At 39.8% G+C, this 16,792-nt stretch overlaps 2 protein-coding genes across 2 annotated transcripts in view; one reads left to right on the top strand and one right to left on the bottom strand.

Moving 5' to 3' along the window:
- The window catches only part of TOM1L1 (target of myb1 like 1 membrane trafficking protein), a 40,038-nt gene extending 28,507 nt beyond the window's left edge, over positions 1-11,531 (top strand). The window contains exons 9-15 of the mRNA XM_019517268.1: positions 2,992-3,052; positions 4,814-4,919; positions 6,438-6,531; positions 7,580-7,640; positions 8,736-8,826; positions 9,151-9,229; positions 10,241-11,531. Of these exons, the coding sequence (XP_019372813.1) occupies positions 2,992-3,052; positions 4,814-4,919; positions 6,438-6,531; positions 7,580-7,640; positions 8,736-8,826; positions 9,151-9,229; positions 10,241-10,304 (556 nt within the window). The 3' untranslated portion in view covers positions 10,305-11,531. The remainder of the gene's footprint in view (positions 1-2,991; positions 3,053-4,813; positions 4,920-6,437; positions 6,532-7,579; positions 7,641-8,735; positions 8,827-9,150; positions 9,230-10,240) is intronic.
- A 945-nt stretch (positions 11,532-12,476) lies between these two features.
- On the bottom strand, positions 12,477-16,791 carry LOC109295976 (cytochrome c oxidase assembly protein COX11, mitochondrial; the record flags this gene model as incomplete). The annotated part of the gene is made up of 4 exons (XM_019515160.1): positions 12,477-14,189; positions 14,857-14,982; positions 16,009-16,164; positions 16,759-16,791. Coding segments are annotated over 4 exons (498 nt in total), but the record flags the coding sequence as incomplete, so codon positions are not given.
- Between the last annotated feature and the right edge of the window lies 1 nt (position 16,792).

Raw genomic sequence — 16,792 nt, 5'->3', positions numbered from 1 at the left:
CATATATTGTTGCACCTCCTACCTTTAGTATAAATGCAGCTTGCCTCAAATTAATAGAAATTACCAGATATTAGTTTAGGTATAATACGATTAACCTTATGTATGAGAAGACCCTTGCCTAAGTACTCCAACCTACCTTGCTTCTTAGCGTGTGTTGCAGTTATATGTCACTAGGCTTTTGTTTTGTTTCCTTTTTCCCACTGAGTGAATTTCTGGTACGAGACCAATTTTTGTGGAAATTCTGAAGTAAAGAGTCACATGAAGTGGAGAGGCTCTTAGACGCTGCGGGAGTTGTGAAACTGTGCAGGTGCCTTGACTCTGTGACTTGGTTGTGGGTCTGGGGAAAAACAAATGAAATGTCTTCTCTGGAAAACCTCACTGTCTGCACAGTGATGTATCAGTCGTAGCATGGATGAAATCACAGGAGGCAGCATGAGTAGTAAGATAAATCTATTGGTGAAATAAGGAGAAGGCCTCTATTTAAGCCAATTTACAGCTTATGGTTTGGGAGTCTCTTTAAAGTGCCATCAATCTTTTAGGTTCTGTTTTGTACAGAGCCTAATGCAACTGGATTTGTTATCCAGGCCTTGAGGTGCTATGATAGGAGAAGTAAAATATCACACATGCATACACTCAGAATAATCACAAAAGTTAATAGAGATTGTGACACTATTTAAATTAAAGCTTTGAATTTTTTTAATTTGTAGTCATTGCTATCCTTGACAGTATTCAGAGGGAAGCCAAAGTGTTTTTCAAATTTTATTTCCATATGGTGTTTTTCAGTGGAGGATCTCAAAGTGCTCTACCGAGAGGGGGGTTAAGAAATGTCACTGACTTCAGTGACAGCAGGATTGGACGTTAATACAGGAAAAGAAGAAGATGCCCTATCCAATTATACAGGGGAACATTTCACTCAGTGGAATATAATTGATCATATTGGGCTTTGGCCACAGCACTGGGGTTAAGACTTCTGCTGTTGCAAGGACTTGGGTGGGATCTGTAATTGTCAGGAGGAGTCAGTACAATGGCTTTGCAGCATCGTCTATAACAGAAAACTTTAAACCTGTCATTCCCCATGGACTCAGCTCCATCATTGGTAGCACAAGTGAAAGCTGCAGCGAAGAAAAGGCAAAGAGAGAGAGGCTCAGGTGTTTTTAGCACCATGTAATTTAACTGAAGCCCAGAATACTCTGTTCCTGGTTTAATGCATCTGCCACTCAGGAACAGCTCTGCAGAACCACTTCTAAGGCCCAGGCAGGCTCAACTTTGCTTCAATATAAATGTCCTGGCTTGGGAAAAGATGGTAATTTCTCCACGTAGAAGTCACAGCTTCTCTTCAAGTCCAGCCTGAGATGTCTCAACTGAAATCAGTGCTCGGTGCATGACAATGTATCCTCAACCGTGGTTTTGTTTTTTTTTCTTTGGGACCTAATCTATGAGGTATTTGCTATGAACAGAAAACTGCAACTTTCTGAAATCAGGAAGGCTGCATTAGTTTCGCCCTAATAGGTTTTCTGAAGAAAGTAGTTGGAGCTGAATGCTGATTACATTAGTACATCATAGTTACTTTGGTATATAAATAGGGAGAATGGTTACACCAGAAGCAACAATTTAGGGATAACAATGCAAGTCCTGTGCCTCCTTCTCCATCACAAGATAACCCAGTCCTTCAGAAGACATTATCATATATGTGTCTGTTTTATAACTCCTGTTTATCTTGTTCGCACGTGCCTTATCTCTGTCTCCCAGATGCTGTAATGGATGAAACTAGTGGGTGTGCAGCAACCAAGAACAGTCTTGACTATTTTCCTTTTTTCCCTTTTCAACCTTTCGCAAATACAGCAGTCAGATTGCTGTAGACCCTCAATTTAAGAATAATTAAATATTTTGAAGAAAAACCTAGAAGTTTTGCTAGCAATAGTTGGAATAAATAATGGCAATGTGTCATGTTTTACAGTAGTCATCTATTTAAAGAGGATTTGTTTTTCCACTTCTTGCCTTAGGAGGATTTGTGTGTTGGCAAAACAGAAATGAATTTCTCTTTGATTTCTATAAATCCACTTTATCCAAATGTAGACCTAGAATCTTATTAGTCCTGATGATTGAGGTTTTTCTTGGGAAGCTGAGGTATGAACACTGACTTGTGGGTATAACTCAACAGATCCTGTGGGAAATAGGCCCTCCTATTGATAGAAAGAACAAATAATTGCAAATGGTAATGGAAAATTGGTCATTTTTAAAAACATATTTTGTTCAGTGATACTGGGCACATGTACACGAGACACTATGGCACCGTGGAGATGAGCTATGGCAACATAGCCCATTGCTACAGCCGTGTAGCATCTAAAAATAACCATGCGCCGCCGGGATTGTGCAGTACCGGTGGGTCAGGGGCTTGTGTAGATGCACCCACTGTGTATTTAATGAGCTGCCTTGGCTGCAGTTGCATTATACTTCATAGCAGTTTTGTAATAATGTAGACATCTTTGCTATTAGGCAAGTATTTGGTTTACCACGGTAAAATCTCAGTACATTGCTGAATAACTTGATGTCTGAAAGACTGTAATTTTATAGTTGTGATTAACTAGCTGGAGCTGTTTCATTATCACTCAAATGGATGCATGATTTTAAGGCAAGTCACACTACATTCTCTGTATCTGATTATTACTTGGGACTGTACAGAGTCCAGTGAATTTAAAAGCATTGGCTCAGTGCCTGTAACCATGACCCCCTCTAGTGGCTCCAGCAACTATGCATCTGTTGTTCAGTACAGTACAAATAAAGGTGTCCTTCCTCATGTCAACGACTTCTTACTGATGACTGGAGTTATAAATGTGCATGAGACTATGACACGTGATCTACATTGTCGATTTCCCTTTGTGGGATTGGGCTTTAGAAATTACAGCTGAATTCTTATGAATGACTTCCCATTTGAATGATGGTGCTGGAAATTTAAAGACCCAGCAGTTGACACTGAACTATTTCCAACAGGTTCTCTCGTAACCGAGTGCGCTTCTTGGAGAATCAAAGGATACAAAGAGAGCACACAGAGGTGAGTAATTGCAGACAAACTAAAAAAAATCAGAGTTGGAATCTGACCTAGATTTTATAAACATGAGATTTTCCTTTTTTTTTTTTTTTTTTGCGACAAATATGCTTTTGTGACACAAGGTATTAAATTTTCTAGTTGATGGATTTCAGTTCACTGTCTCTGGTAGGGATTATGTTCTATTAATTTTCAAAAGTCACACAAAAAGAAGGTCATACTGTAGCACAAGTATCAAATAACCCTTGAATTTAACACGGAAATGAGGAAAGGACAAGCAAAAAGAGAGGAACGCTATTCAACTGCAGTTTTATTGCTTCTGTACCCACGTATTAGATTGTGCTTTAATCTCTTGCATGATGCAAAAGACTGTTTCTTGTCTTCTACAGATTTGCCTTCATTTTAGCCCCATAAACATTTGTGGATCTGAAAAATGAATGATTATATGTTTGTTTTCCTCCATCGCTGCTCCTATTTATTAACCATGTTACTCAAAATAAGGATACGCAAGTCTCATCTGGTACAAAGCCACAGCACATTCTTGGTTATCTGAATCCCCCGCTATCCAAACAACAGCATCTTTTTTTAAAATTAACTGTGGCCCTTATGTAAAAACAAACAAACAAACAAACAAAAAAACAGCCCTTTTTAAAAATGTTATTTGCTACTGTGCTGCATTGCTATTCTTAACTTACCTTGTAACTATTACGCTTAGTTGAAGAAATTCAGCTAACTGAATGGCTTTTCAACAACCCTGGGGGTCTCTGGCTCCTACGCTGGGGGTCTTTAAGAGGAGGCTAGATGTACACCTTGCTGGGGTCGTTTGACCCCAGTACTCTTTCCTGCCATGGCAGGGGGTCGGACTAGATGATCTGTTCAGGTCCCTTCCGACCCTAGAAACCATGAAGTGCCTTCCAAAGGGGGTTGGAAAAACCGAGGATACTATAGAGTCACGCAGCCTCCTTTGAATACAGCATGAGGCTGGCTGTGTTATGGGGATTTGGATGTAGCCCATAATTATTAAAAGAAAGGTGAAGTTAATTTTGTTTTGTATGAGAAACTGCTACTGCTTCGGTTTCCTTTGTGGCCACTCGCATGTTTTTTGACTGCTGCTTACTTTGTTGGACTAGTTTATAATAATAAACCAAGTTGCCTCTTCTGTAGTCATTCACAAGTCCTTTAATTCAAAGTACATTTCTTCTATCTAGTTCTAAGAACTATATATAAAAAATGTGAGATTTGATTAAGTTCTCTTTTGGTTTCCTACTTAATTTCAGAAAGATGCATGCATTCCACAGAGCTGGAAACCAAACTGCTTTCCTAGCTGACAATTTTTGAGATTTTGCAAAGTTTTTTCCCATCCCCAGTTGAACCACACAAATCAAAGTTTGGATCAAATTAATCAATATACTTAGATTTCAACTTCTTAAAAATGCTTACTGTAAATTAACTGTAATTTTGAAATAAAAAGTCATTGCCACCCAAAAAATTGGAAAATTTGTTGCAAATATCTTGAGGCATCCTTTTTTGGAAGCCTTTTTTCCAAAATGTTTTGGAAATGGGAAATTTGTTGAAATGGATGTTTTTCTTGAAATAAGTTTTGGTTTCAGGGAATTGACATTCTCCAACCACAACATCAAAAGATGTTTGAAAAGAAAAAAAACCCCAACCATCTCATCTCTTCTTATTAATAGGGAGATTCTGATTTCAAAGGTTTCTAGTATATTTTCTTTCAAAACTAAAGGTTTTTAAACTCTCTCTTTTTAGCCATCTGCTCCTTCTTGTGATCTACTTGACCTTCATTCCGGTTCTGTGCTCCCTGTGTCAGCACTGATGCAAAATGGTGCTGTTACTTCTCAGTCTTCAGGATTGAGTGAGTGAAATATTTTATTTTCTCAAATAGGAAATCTACCATAAAGCAAGGTAGAAATCAAATCACATTGGGATCTTGTTTCATGGATGCAGGGCAAGATGCCTGGCTTAAGAAATGCAAAAATCTAGAACTCTTGGTTCAGAGCTGATACTTTTCATTAGACCAACTGAGCAACTGCAAAAAATATATATTTTTCTGCAAAATTTTAGGCTCTCACACCCTTCATCAGGCTCAGGGAAAGTTAAAGATGGGAAAAAAGTCCCCATATGTAGGAAATAAACTTCATTTTTGCACAGAGGAAGCTTAAGCTGAAAATCTGTCCCTTTGGGTTCTTGAGAGTGTCTTTGTGAGGTGCTCTGTTGTGCAGATCAAACAGGATTGCTTCCCTGGTGGTGTCAGGTGGCAAGCAGGGAGGTGTAGACATTTTTCTTGTTGTTCAGCAGTGAAGTTTATAATCCAAAACTGGCTGAAATTCGGCATCTTCTATGTTTCAGAGATCTATTTGGTAGCTGTGTTGGTCTGAGACAAAAAGAAATGCAAAAATCTAGAACTCTTGGTTCAGAGACGATACCCTTTTTTAGACCAACTTGAATTCCAGCATGTCAGAGCAGCCTCCACACTTGTGCATAGGTACCCTAAGGTTCTTGATAATGCACAAGGTGAAGCAGTTTATTTTTGCCATTCCCCTGTGCTGATATGATGGGTGGGCTTTCTCAGATGCATTTCAAATGCATGTGAGAGGGCACAAAATGTAGGTAGCGGTGGGAGGAACAGTGTGATGTAGAACACTGGCCCCTACAGGACACAGTACTACAAATGCATTCATCTGATGTTAAATGGGCTTGTACAAAAATAGAGCTTTGGCATATGTGTTAAAATAATGTGCTTCCCTCATTATTAGAAAGGGGACCTTGCACTGTTTAAAAGATAACTCCTTCTGTCTCCCATGCCCAGGAACATCCATATAACCATATGCCTTTAAAACTGTCTTCCTCGCATTGGTTATCTGTTCTTTAAGTTTACCAAGAGGAGGCTTACGTGCGTTTGTCAACATACTGCAGCTCCTAAGGTTTTTTCAAATGGCTCTGTCAGTTCAGCAACAATTTTGCTTAGATGAGGGAGAGAGAGAAATGTAATGCATTTGCTCTTACAGTCCCTGTTTTTTTCAACTAGAATAAGAAATAGTGTAGTCCTGTGGTTTAAAATATGTTTGCTACTATGCCTAGTGCCACTGATTTACTTGTTTTCTTCCCTTCTGGCATTTTAGTATGTCAGGCAGAAATACAGTAATCTGAATTCTACTCTGACTTGCTGTCTTAGCAGACTGTTTGAAGACCAGAATTTTTAGTGTGTATTTCAAACTTTACAGCTTCTCAGTGGCACCTTTACTCACCTCCTTGCCCCCACTCCACCCCACCCTCCCCACCCAAAGTAAAGTGCTCATAAAAGATGAAAGTGCAAACACTTAAGTATTGCTAAATAAACCCTGCAAGATTTTAATGCCAATCCAAATGTTAGATTGCAGGTCTGCAAGTGCTCCGGATCCGAACAACCCGCATCCTATGCTTTACCCTAAACTGGATTTAGGAACAGCAAATGCTCAACAGCTCTTGTAAGTAATATCTCAACAGGAAGCTACAGACAGCATCATGCTCTCAAAAATGTTTGCTCTTGGTCATTGCTCTGCTACATGCCTATGGCAGGCCCATGTACACTTGGAACTTCATGTTTTGTAAAGGTGTTCAGCTAAGCAGGGGCACCTACCTTTTGCTCTAGACCAGGGGTTTTCAGCCTTTTTAGATCATTGTACACCCAGTGGCCAGACACAGAACAGTGTACCCCCAGCCACTGGGCGGGGGTGGCTGGGTACAGAGTGGCAGCAGCCACCACATGTGAGCTTCTCCCACCCCTTCATGTCTGGCCGGGTGGGTGGCGCCTGTGCGGGATGTTGCGTGGTGCCCCTGCCTACCCACGCATACCCCCTAGGGCCGTCTCAAGTACCCCTGGGGGTACATGTACGCCTGGTTGACGACCCCTGCTCTACATTAACAACCTTTTTTCATTTGCGGACTCCTTTGGAAATTTCAAATGGAGGTGCAGACCCCTTTAAAATGTAAATGTGGGTATTCACATGCTTCTGATTGATCATAGTCATCTTTTGCGGACCCCCTTAGACCTAGTCTGTGGACCCCTAGAGGTCTGCAGACCACAGGCTGAAAAAAACTGCTCTAAACGACTCCCTGAAATGCTTTCAAATCAGTTGACTCCTGTAACACACACTGACCTGTTATTAACGTGTATAATAACCCAGCTGCCAAAAATATATTTAAGACCTTTTTGATTTCCTGCCCAAGCCCTCTCAGTACCAGGGAGAAGCAGATGAGCCTTGCGGCTTGCCCTGCAGGTCAGTAAACCAGGACAGCTTAAGATCTTTGGAGAGCTAGTTCCAAAGTGGGGAGGAGCGCTTGCAGAGTGCCTGGTTAGCTCCCCATCTGTTACAGAAGTGGGTCTCTGGCTTAGGTGACCCTGCTGATCCCAGGATAAAAGGCAAATGAGAGAAAAAATATAATGATAGGAATGTGTGGTTTTCTATCTGGCTTTCAACAGATTGATCTTCATTTTTTTTTTAATTTCCTCCTCTCCCTCCTGCCCCCCTGCAGGTTTGCAACAGACACACAAAGTATAAGCCAAAGCAGCCCTGCTGTCCATACGTATGACAACGTGAGTAACAGTGATGCTGAGAATATCATTCTTTTAATGGCAGTTTTAAACAGATCTCAAGTCTTATTCTGGTGGCTGTCCAAATGGAAGAGAGATCCATTCCACTCCCTTTTTCCACAGCCGCAGGGAGTACTTTGTACCAGGCCAACTTCCCTCTTGAAATACCACATCATAATTTGAAAGTTTGTGTGAGATACTTGCTTGTCCAGCACAATCTCTGCGGAGTCTGCCTCAGCAGTTCCAGTGTGATTAGTGCATATAACTAACATACTGAGGTCCCTACATGCCACAATTGATTGCTACGTAGTAAATCTCCTGCAGCAAACCATCTGAGTACTTCAAAGTTAAAGCAGTATAGAAACCTTGAGCAAAAAAACAAGTAGCCAAATATATATCACAGGCAAAGCACCATATCCACAAATGAAGCCATTCTCTGCTTATTGCAAGGAATGTATATAGAGGAAAGAAGATAAGATGTTAGAAAAGCAAAGGGTATGAAAACCCAGCTATGCAAAAAGAAATAAATGACTTGCAGCAAAACTTTTGAGGATAGCTGGGGAGTAAGTTGCTCAGATCTTCCTGATGGGAGCTCCTTGCCTAGGTAAGGTTTGCCCCCTCATTACTTGTAGCATAGCCTTGATCTCTTTGAGCTTTTCTATTGTACCAAGTCAAATCCAAGGGCTGAAACAAAAATCTGCCCTGACTAACCATAGCTGCCAGGCAGTCATATGTAGCAAGGAAATTACTCCAGTAATTATTAGTCCAATTTTAAAGGGTTTGTAGTCATAATAAGAACCTGCAGTTCAAATGACAAAAGGCTGTCATCACCCATCTTCCTTGCTTCATTTCTAAAAAGCAGGTGAACAGCCATGTACAGATCTTACAACTTCTGGATCAGGTTTAGAATCCAAAGAAGTAAATTATACAAATGCACATTAGGGTTTTTAAAAATTATCTGGAGAACAGGAATAAATTAAAGGGGTTTTGTTGTCAGACCTTGTGTTACAGGCTCCAAAAAGAAATAATAAAAACCCCAGTTGACCCAGCATCTGCTTATCTGCCTGTTAAATAATATGTTCTGCTCATCTTCCTCAGCTTTTACATCCAGTGCCCCTGCATCTGGTGAACCTCCAAAATGGCAATGCCTTATCACTAAATGAAGCCTTGCCAGGTGCAACACCAGCAGGTAAGTGAAGTAGCTTTACACTTCAACCCAAATCTTAATGTAGGGATCTGGTTTTCTCCTTGGCCTGGAGAATCTGGCATAATGACTGGCTCTGAAGAATCACAGCAGCAAAATACCACTGTCGTAAATGAAGATGGTACAAGGACCTGTGATAAATACATTGAAAACTGTGTTTTTATTTAATATGTAAAGCTGGAAAGCTCATTGGGGATAATTGGGGTGGTGTCTTGTTCCAAATTAAGATCCAAAGCATAAACTTATCAAGCCAATGACATGCTTGCTTTAAAATACAGGTTTGTGTGTTGTCTTCCCTCTTCTTTTCAGATGAATCAAAGAGCAAGTCACAGCCACAGTACTATGAGATAATGGAGTTTGATCCTTTAGCACCAAGTGATGCCACAGAGTGAGTAACTTCAAATATTACTCAAATAGCTTGTCTCCACTTTTTAACAGCATGTGACAGAAGTTTATTGTATGAAGCATTTCTGTCAGTTAAAGTATGCATCACATTAATCCAAGTAACTTGGGCATCCGGTGAGAGCTAGATGGGAGTAGCCAAATTCTGGGAAATTCTTGAATATGCCAGGTATGGCCAATAAAACTCATCTGTATGGTTTGGAGGCAGCTAGAAAATGCTGTATTGCTTAGGTACTAAAAGAAAATAAAGTAAACATCAATTTGAGCAGCACAAACCTGCCAAGAATTCAGCACTGATCCAGCTACATCCATGAACACAGATGATTGGCTAGAGCTGGGTAGAAAATAATGTCATCCTGTGGAGGATTCAGTTATTTCAATTGTTGGGTTTTTAAAAATTCTTCACAGATGGGAATGGAGTCTGGGATCAAGGACTCTCACACCCTCTTAGGAGGCTCGAGGATGAAGCAGTAGGAAACCAGATAGGCTGCAGAATTCAAGCCTGGTTTTCACTGGGACTTTGCCAGAATTTCTGCACATCTTGATTTTTGAGGAATCATCAGAGTCTGATGTGCAGTTGTTCTGAGCAGCTTTAGTAATGTCATGGTCCACAGCAAGAGCTACGTTCTTTTGTAATTTTATTATCGTCTGTTTGCAGGTTTAATCTTTTTTGCTCTCCAGGCATTTACTTCTGCAGACCTGAGATCAAATCCTGATTAGTTCAAAACAAGTGAAATATTTTGAACTAAACAGGAAAGAAGTTCAAATGTGTCTCCTATTCCTAGGTCGATATGTTGAGTAACATCAGAAATGTACACACTCGTGCAGTGATTGGCACTGTGCTGCTTTTGGACCCTAGTTGTCCTACTGCTGCTGTGTCAAATCATTCATTATAAATTCTTAGAGGAAACATTCCTACCAAGCAGGATTTCATTGGAATGCCTTACTGAATACAATGTAGCATAAACTAGTATTTACTCTGCTCATTTTCTTTCAGAGCTATTTACGAAGAAATTGATGCTTATTTGTCCAAACCAGAAGTTAAAGATTCCAAATGCTGAGACAGGAAATGAAGTTTTGTCCCAAACGTTTATCTCTGATGCCAGCTTCGGAGATCTGTTTTCTATCAGTGACAAGCGAATGCAAGATTGCATTCTGAACATAGCAACAAGTATTGGGATTTTAAGTGACAGATATGCTTTACTTGGATATACCATCAACTCTTATCTCTAACACTACACAAAGCCTTAAACCTTGAAGTGCTAATTTTTCAATGGGACTATTCTGTGTGCGTGTGTTGGCAGAATCAGGGTTTACACCTTTATTTAAAACATGCTTTCAAAACTTCCCTATTTAAAAATAATATACTCTGCCTCTGACTTTAGTAGAACACAAGCAGCCTTGTAACTGTAGACAGGAGTTCTGTGTCGCATTAACCGCTGTCATACTGCTTAGTTTTTATGCAGTAAACAAAAATGGAACTTTTATCCATTTACAGATGTATAATTTATCTTTATTTAATCTAACTTCTGACTTGTCATTGTGCAAGTACTTTGAGCGATACCAACCAGAAAAAGAAAACCCTGGAGATTCTTCTGTATTCAGAATTCTCCTACTTCAGGCCTCTTGACTGTTATGTGAATACGTTCACTATGCAATGTTCATTGCCTTTATATTTTAAATCTAAAATCGTAATGATGATGATTTGGTTTTTTAAACCAAATCAGGTGAAGTGCCTGTTCTCAAAACAAAGGGAAACAATAAACTTTCTTTCAACAAACAAATTGCTGCATGTTGTCTCAGTAGAGACTAAATTAAACACCAAATACTCTTTGCCAGGCTCGTCAAGATAGGAACAGATGCTTTAGGATTGTTTGCATCTTGGTCACCATATCCTCCCTTTGTAATTTAATGGGTCTTTTCAAAAACTGGATATAAACCAGCCCGTAGCATTGAGTGGTTTTTGCCAGTGTTATCCTGAAGAGAGGGGCGGGGAAGAGAGGAATAATCCATAGGGATGGAAAAGAACTACACAGATCACAAAAAGATGCTGTTTTCATTAGCAGGGCTTAAGTGCCTATATTTCCATGTTGAATGTAAAATTTGCACTTTGCTGAAAGATGCAGCATTTTTTTAATTTAAAATTATGATCTAAAATATGACAGCTTAGTTAATTTGGTTGTATGACTAGCAAGTGAAATGATAGCCTTATTTAAATGGTGTGTTTTACATTTTGAGTATTTTAATTTCATAAATGTAAGCAATATTAAATTACATTAAGTTCTCAAGCTGCTTCATTGTTGTTTTTGTTAGTACATTAACATGAGCATGAACAAAAAATTTATAGAAACTCACCACTCAAAATGGTGGTGATGTTTTGGCTAACATAGATTTATACCCTCATGCAGAAATCACTGAGGGCAATTAAGTGTAAATACAAGGCAAGACAAGTAGGCTAAGAAGCCTCTACAACAGTTAATATGACAAACTGCTCTACAAACGGCATGGGTAGCAGAAGCTCCAATCTACTTACTGACAGAGAAGCAGACAAAATCATTCTGGTATGCAGCATCAAAGTGGAAAGGAACAGATAAGGCAGGTCAATAAATTTTACTTGAGAAGTCGGAGAACATCAGATGGTAAATGTGATCATGACATGAAACTGAGAATAAGGATGGCAAAAGATGCATTTCTGAAAACGAAAAAAAGATATTGAAAACTAGTAAAATTTCTATGGGGATGAAGTTAAGTTTTGGATTGCTACGTTGTACCAGTCCTCATGTATGCACCAGCATGCCAGACAATGTCGCCAAATATGGAAAAGAGAACTGAAGCAATTGATACGTGGTTCTTAAGGCACATTTTGAAGGTATGTTGGACAAGTCACATTTCAAATGAAGATGCTTTAAGAGCAGGCTGCAGGAGGAAGCTGCTGATCAACATCAGAAAGAGATAGTTGGAGTTTCTCAGACACGTTATGAAGAAATTGAAAGTCTGGTCATAACTGGACAGACTGAAGGAAGGTGACACCATGGGAGACAGAGGTGGTTTTATGTCAAGTCTGTCTAAATGGATGAATGTATCAACACTGGAAATTCTGTATGCCCAGAAGAGATCTGTGGAAGATCATGGTCACCAACATCCTGTTTGGATATGGTACCTAGAGAGAGAGAGAGAGAAAACAATTCCCACCCCCACACACACACAAAACCCCTGCATTTTTTTTTAAACTGACACTTTACACCCTTTAATGAGTACAGTTAAAGATTCGACGTTCTGTCATTACAAAAGATATGCTGGATACCAGTAATTGTATTTACCGCAGTGATATTTGTTTTCAAAGCAACTGTACCTTTTAAAACAGCATGACTTGAACCTGCCTCTCCTCCTCCACCCTCACCCGCTCCCCCTAAAAACAGGGAAGGACAGCAACACTTTTTTTTTTTACAGCACAGTTTCTCAATCATTGTACATGGATTTAACTTACATAGTCTTAAATGGAAGAAGTTAACCATTTTCCCCACATGTCTGAATGTGCCTATTTGCTTCTAGTCTGAAAGATGCCACTGGTTGTGCTTTTGTCAGATTTTATGCATGGGAGGGAAAGGAATGATTGGACTAACAGGTTGGATACTGGATTATGAGACACTGAGAAGGTTTCAATCACTTCTTTGACAGAGTTTTCCATTAAACTAAGGAATGAAAAACTATGAAAACAGGCTCTGTATCATACAGGTGTTGGGAGAATAAAATTCATTCCTTCTTAAGAAGTATTTAGAAACTCTTGTGATAAAGATTATATAACCTCCTTAAAAGAAAAGGCAGATTTAAAAATATAGATCAAGCTGTTTTCATAAGTTTTGGTAGGTTTTGTGACTTTTGTGGACATTTTTGCTACTTTATATTGGGTTTTGAACAGAAACCTGAAAGGCAAAAGTCAGGATGTGGTTCAAAACTGCCATAGTAACATAGCAGAAAATTGCCAATTAACAGCTTTTCTATTTTCAAAGGTATCAGATTACTTTATTGCCCTTTTAAGGGATACACATAGACTTGTAGCTACTTAAGCTGTACTCTGATAATGGCTGTTCTTTTATTCTTAACTTCCCTGACCACAGGATATGGTACTGTTAGCAAAATGATTGCCTGAGTTGGAATTGACATACTATTTCTATAAATATTCCAAAGAGGTCAGAAATAACCACATGCAGTCAGAACATGTAGAATATAGCTCATCCAAAAAGCAGCACCTCTAGCAGCAGTGATCCAAATATGACATTGTGTTTTTTGATTCAGTAATAACTTAAAAAGGATGATTTCCAACCTTCCTTCTATAGCACACACAAACAGGATGGATCACTAAAAAATCCTTATTTAGTTCACGAGATTAGGCAGAGTATTTACAGGAATGAGTATTCATGTTCACTATTTAGGTGGAAGTGTTAATTTTCTGCATTGATTGTTAATCTACTATATATCCAAGAGTGTATAGTAAGGAATAGGAAATCTTTACATCTTGACAACATTTTTTGTATTTGATTACAAAGACTTCCCTTTAGCCACACGTTCTGTCAAAATATTGGAATAAAAAATAAACATCTGAAAGAACAACAATATATACCTGTAATGGTACAATAATTAATAGACATTCATATCGTGTGGTGCTTTGCTCCAATGTTTCGTCTCCTTGTGTCTCTAGAACATCCATATAAACTGGCATTGGCAGGTACCAGGGATTTTATTCACTGTGTCAATATTGTATATTATTGATAACCTGGAAGAGGCAACTTTTGTCCTTCCTTTGCTTGAAAAAAAGTGTAAGAAAGAGTGATCAGATCGACAGTGGCCAGTCTGGGGTCCTCTGCAAATTCAGGATCAATGTAGAAGAAGACAGGCATGTCCACTTCCTCATGGGGATTCAGCCGCTGTTCTTCAAAGCAAAAGCACTGCACACGGAAAGCAGGAACAGTTACAAAAATGTTATACTGCATGCTAGAGCAAAGATCTTCTGCATCTGTTTCACTGTGCTCATAGCTTGACAAGTTTTAAATGTGAAGCAGGACTGAGGTGGAGTTCCATCTCATTGGAAACTTGAGGGTACAGAGACCTCTGTATGATGATGTGGAGACAGTCTTCTACCCTTTGTTGCGTGGACCATTATTTTAATAGAGACTGTCCATGAAATGACCTTTCTCCCACATTTGTGATTGCAAGGATCATTTCTGTTTGGTAAATCCCCTTACTGTGACAATACTAAATACATTAATGGAAAACTACTGGTAGAAAAGTATTAAATAGCTTTTAGTGGATAGCCTGTACCATATGACCAGACAGTTCATCACTACGTGACAGAAAATGCATACATTGCTGTTTTCAAATCTCTCAAACAGAGCTTCAGTATTTGACTTCTATTATTAAAATGCCTAAGCTGAGAGAACAGATCAAGGCATGGCTATTTTAAAGTTCATGCATCTGAAAACCTACATTTTGCAGGTTGTCAGCAAATTAAAATATCACCCTAATATTTACAAAAGCAAAACTTTTGCTCATGGGAGAAGTATTAGGTTAGCATCAAGCTGTACTTTGTGCCTTGGAGTATCACATTTAACTTACCTGTATTTTATTGAAGTATTGCCCAGCTTCAAAAGGCACCACATTATAGGTAGAGATGCCAATTATAGGTTTGTCAGTTGAATTCTTTGCTTTGTAAAAGGCTAGTGCAGTCTCTCCTGGTACCACCTGTTGAATGAAGAATTGTATATTGTGATTTATAGTTCCAACAACCCACTACCCCTCGCACCGAGCACTTTGAGGCGTAACTGATTTATTTCAGAAATATTCATTTCAATCACCCCCCGCAAAAATGAAGGCAGAGTCACCACCTGTCTTTTGTGTTCGAAAAATGTTAGCAAAGCTGATGACACACATCCAGAGGGGAAGTGGACTGGAAATTAAAATAGTCACTGAAGGCCAGGACCAGGTCAGGAGCCTGCCTCCGTGGCATGCTGCTTTAGGGCACTTAGTACGTGGGGGGCATTGGGTTCTGTTGCCCGCCTGCAGGATTATGTCTGTTTTTAACTAGTGACTGTCTCATGTAAAATGTGTGCAGTTCAGGAAGCAGAGATCCAGCAGTCCCCACTCCTGGCTGTAAGCTCTGGCCACTGGGCAGTTATTATTTTTCATTGGCTTTTTCTGGCTCCATGAACCTCATGTTCCTCCAGTGGTCTTCAGCTGGGGGAGGAGGATACTCCCACTCGGCTTAGCCTATAGCCCACAAGGGGACAGAGGACAAAATGAACTGCTGAGAATTTGGTCTAACCATGAGACTAAAAAAGCTGGCACTGCTGCCACCAACTATATCTTTTAATTAAAGTGTCTATGGCTGCTGTATTTTGCACTGAACTCAAGGCTGAGGAGCTGAAGGGCTTGAGGAGCAAAGGATCCAAATGGTCTTAAGAACGTAGGAATTCTCAGATCAAAACAAGTCATTAGGTGCAGGTTAGATCATAATTTTGGACTTATGACTTCAGGTGCCTATGTCCTTCTTTCCAATCTGCACAGAGTCCCAATTCTGTACGCACTCGTGAACGGTATGGACGTGAATGGTCTCGCTGCTGGCCAAGATGCTGAGACTTTTACTGTCAAGTTCAGGTTCTTTCAGGACCAGATTCCTGTACATCCAAGCAACTTGCTCACAGGACCTGGACATAATACTGCAACAAGGCAAAGATTTAAAAAAGAATGATTGATCACCGTGTCACTTACATATATTTCATTTTGCTGAGGTCTGAAACTCCAGTGTAGGCTCGTGTGCACGTCGGCATTGAACGTGACCTTGATGATCCGATCTTTAACGGGTTCCATAGTCTCAATGTGGTCCGAGCCATGACCTGCCACTGCCGACCCTCCAAGTCCAGTGGTCTGTGGAACCAGGGAGAGTTTGTATTACTGCCGTGTTAAGTATAAAATTAAGGACGTTTTGAGGCACTGGGAATTTCACCCTCTGGAAAGAAGTCCCCTGGGTTGCAGATGTCTCTCTCAATGATTTTATTTCTCACTGATTTCATTTCTCAGTAAGCTTCCCTTAATAAATTAAAATGCATTATTTCTGTCAATCATTAGATTTATTTCTCACTGATTTGTCTCAGTAAACTTCCCTTATATTTTCCTATTTTTATTTCTCATTTTACTTATCCCTCACTGCTTTATTTCCCATTGGTTTCATGTCTCAGTAAACTTCCCTTAATACATAAAAATGTATTATTTTTTATTTATTTCTCAATCATTATGATTTGTCACTGATTTCACTTCTCAGTAAACTTCCCTTAACAGATTCAAACGTATTAGTTCCATCTATTTCTCAATCACTGTATTTCCTCGCTGCCCGATCCCTGTACCGCCCGTTTCGTTCTTCGCTCCTGCCGTCGCTCGGGTCTCGGTGACCGCTTCCTTCCCCCTCGGGGACCCGCGTCTCCCCATTTGCCGCCAGGAGCCGGGCCGGGGCTGGGATCGCACCTGGCAGTAGAGGCGGTAGAGCGGCACGGCGGCG

This window comes from Gavialis gangeticus, unplaced genomic scaffold (genome assembly GCF_001723915.1).
Source record: "Gavialis gangeticus isolate Ggan-Ray unplaced genomic scaffold, GavGan_comp1, whole genome shotgun sequence".
Taxonomy (NCBI): Eukaryota; Metazoa; Chordata; order Crocodylia; family Gavialidae; genus Gavialis; species Gavialis gangeticus.
The sequence above is the reverse complement of the archived record's forward strand: the minus strand, read 5'-3'. Positions and strand labels throughout refer to the sequence as shown.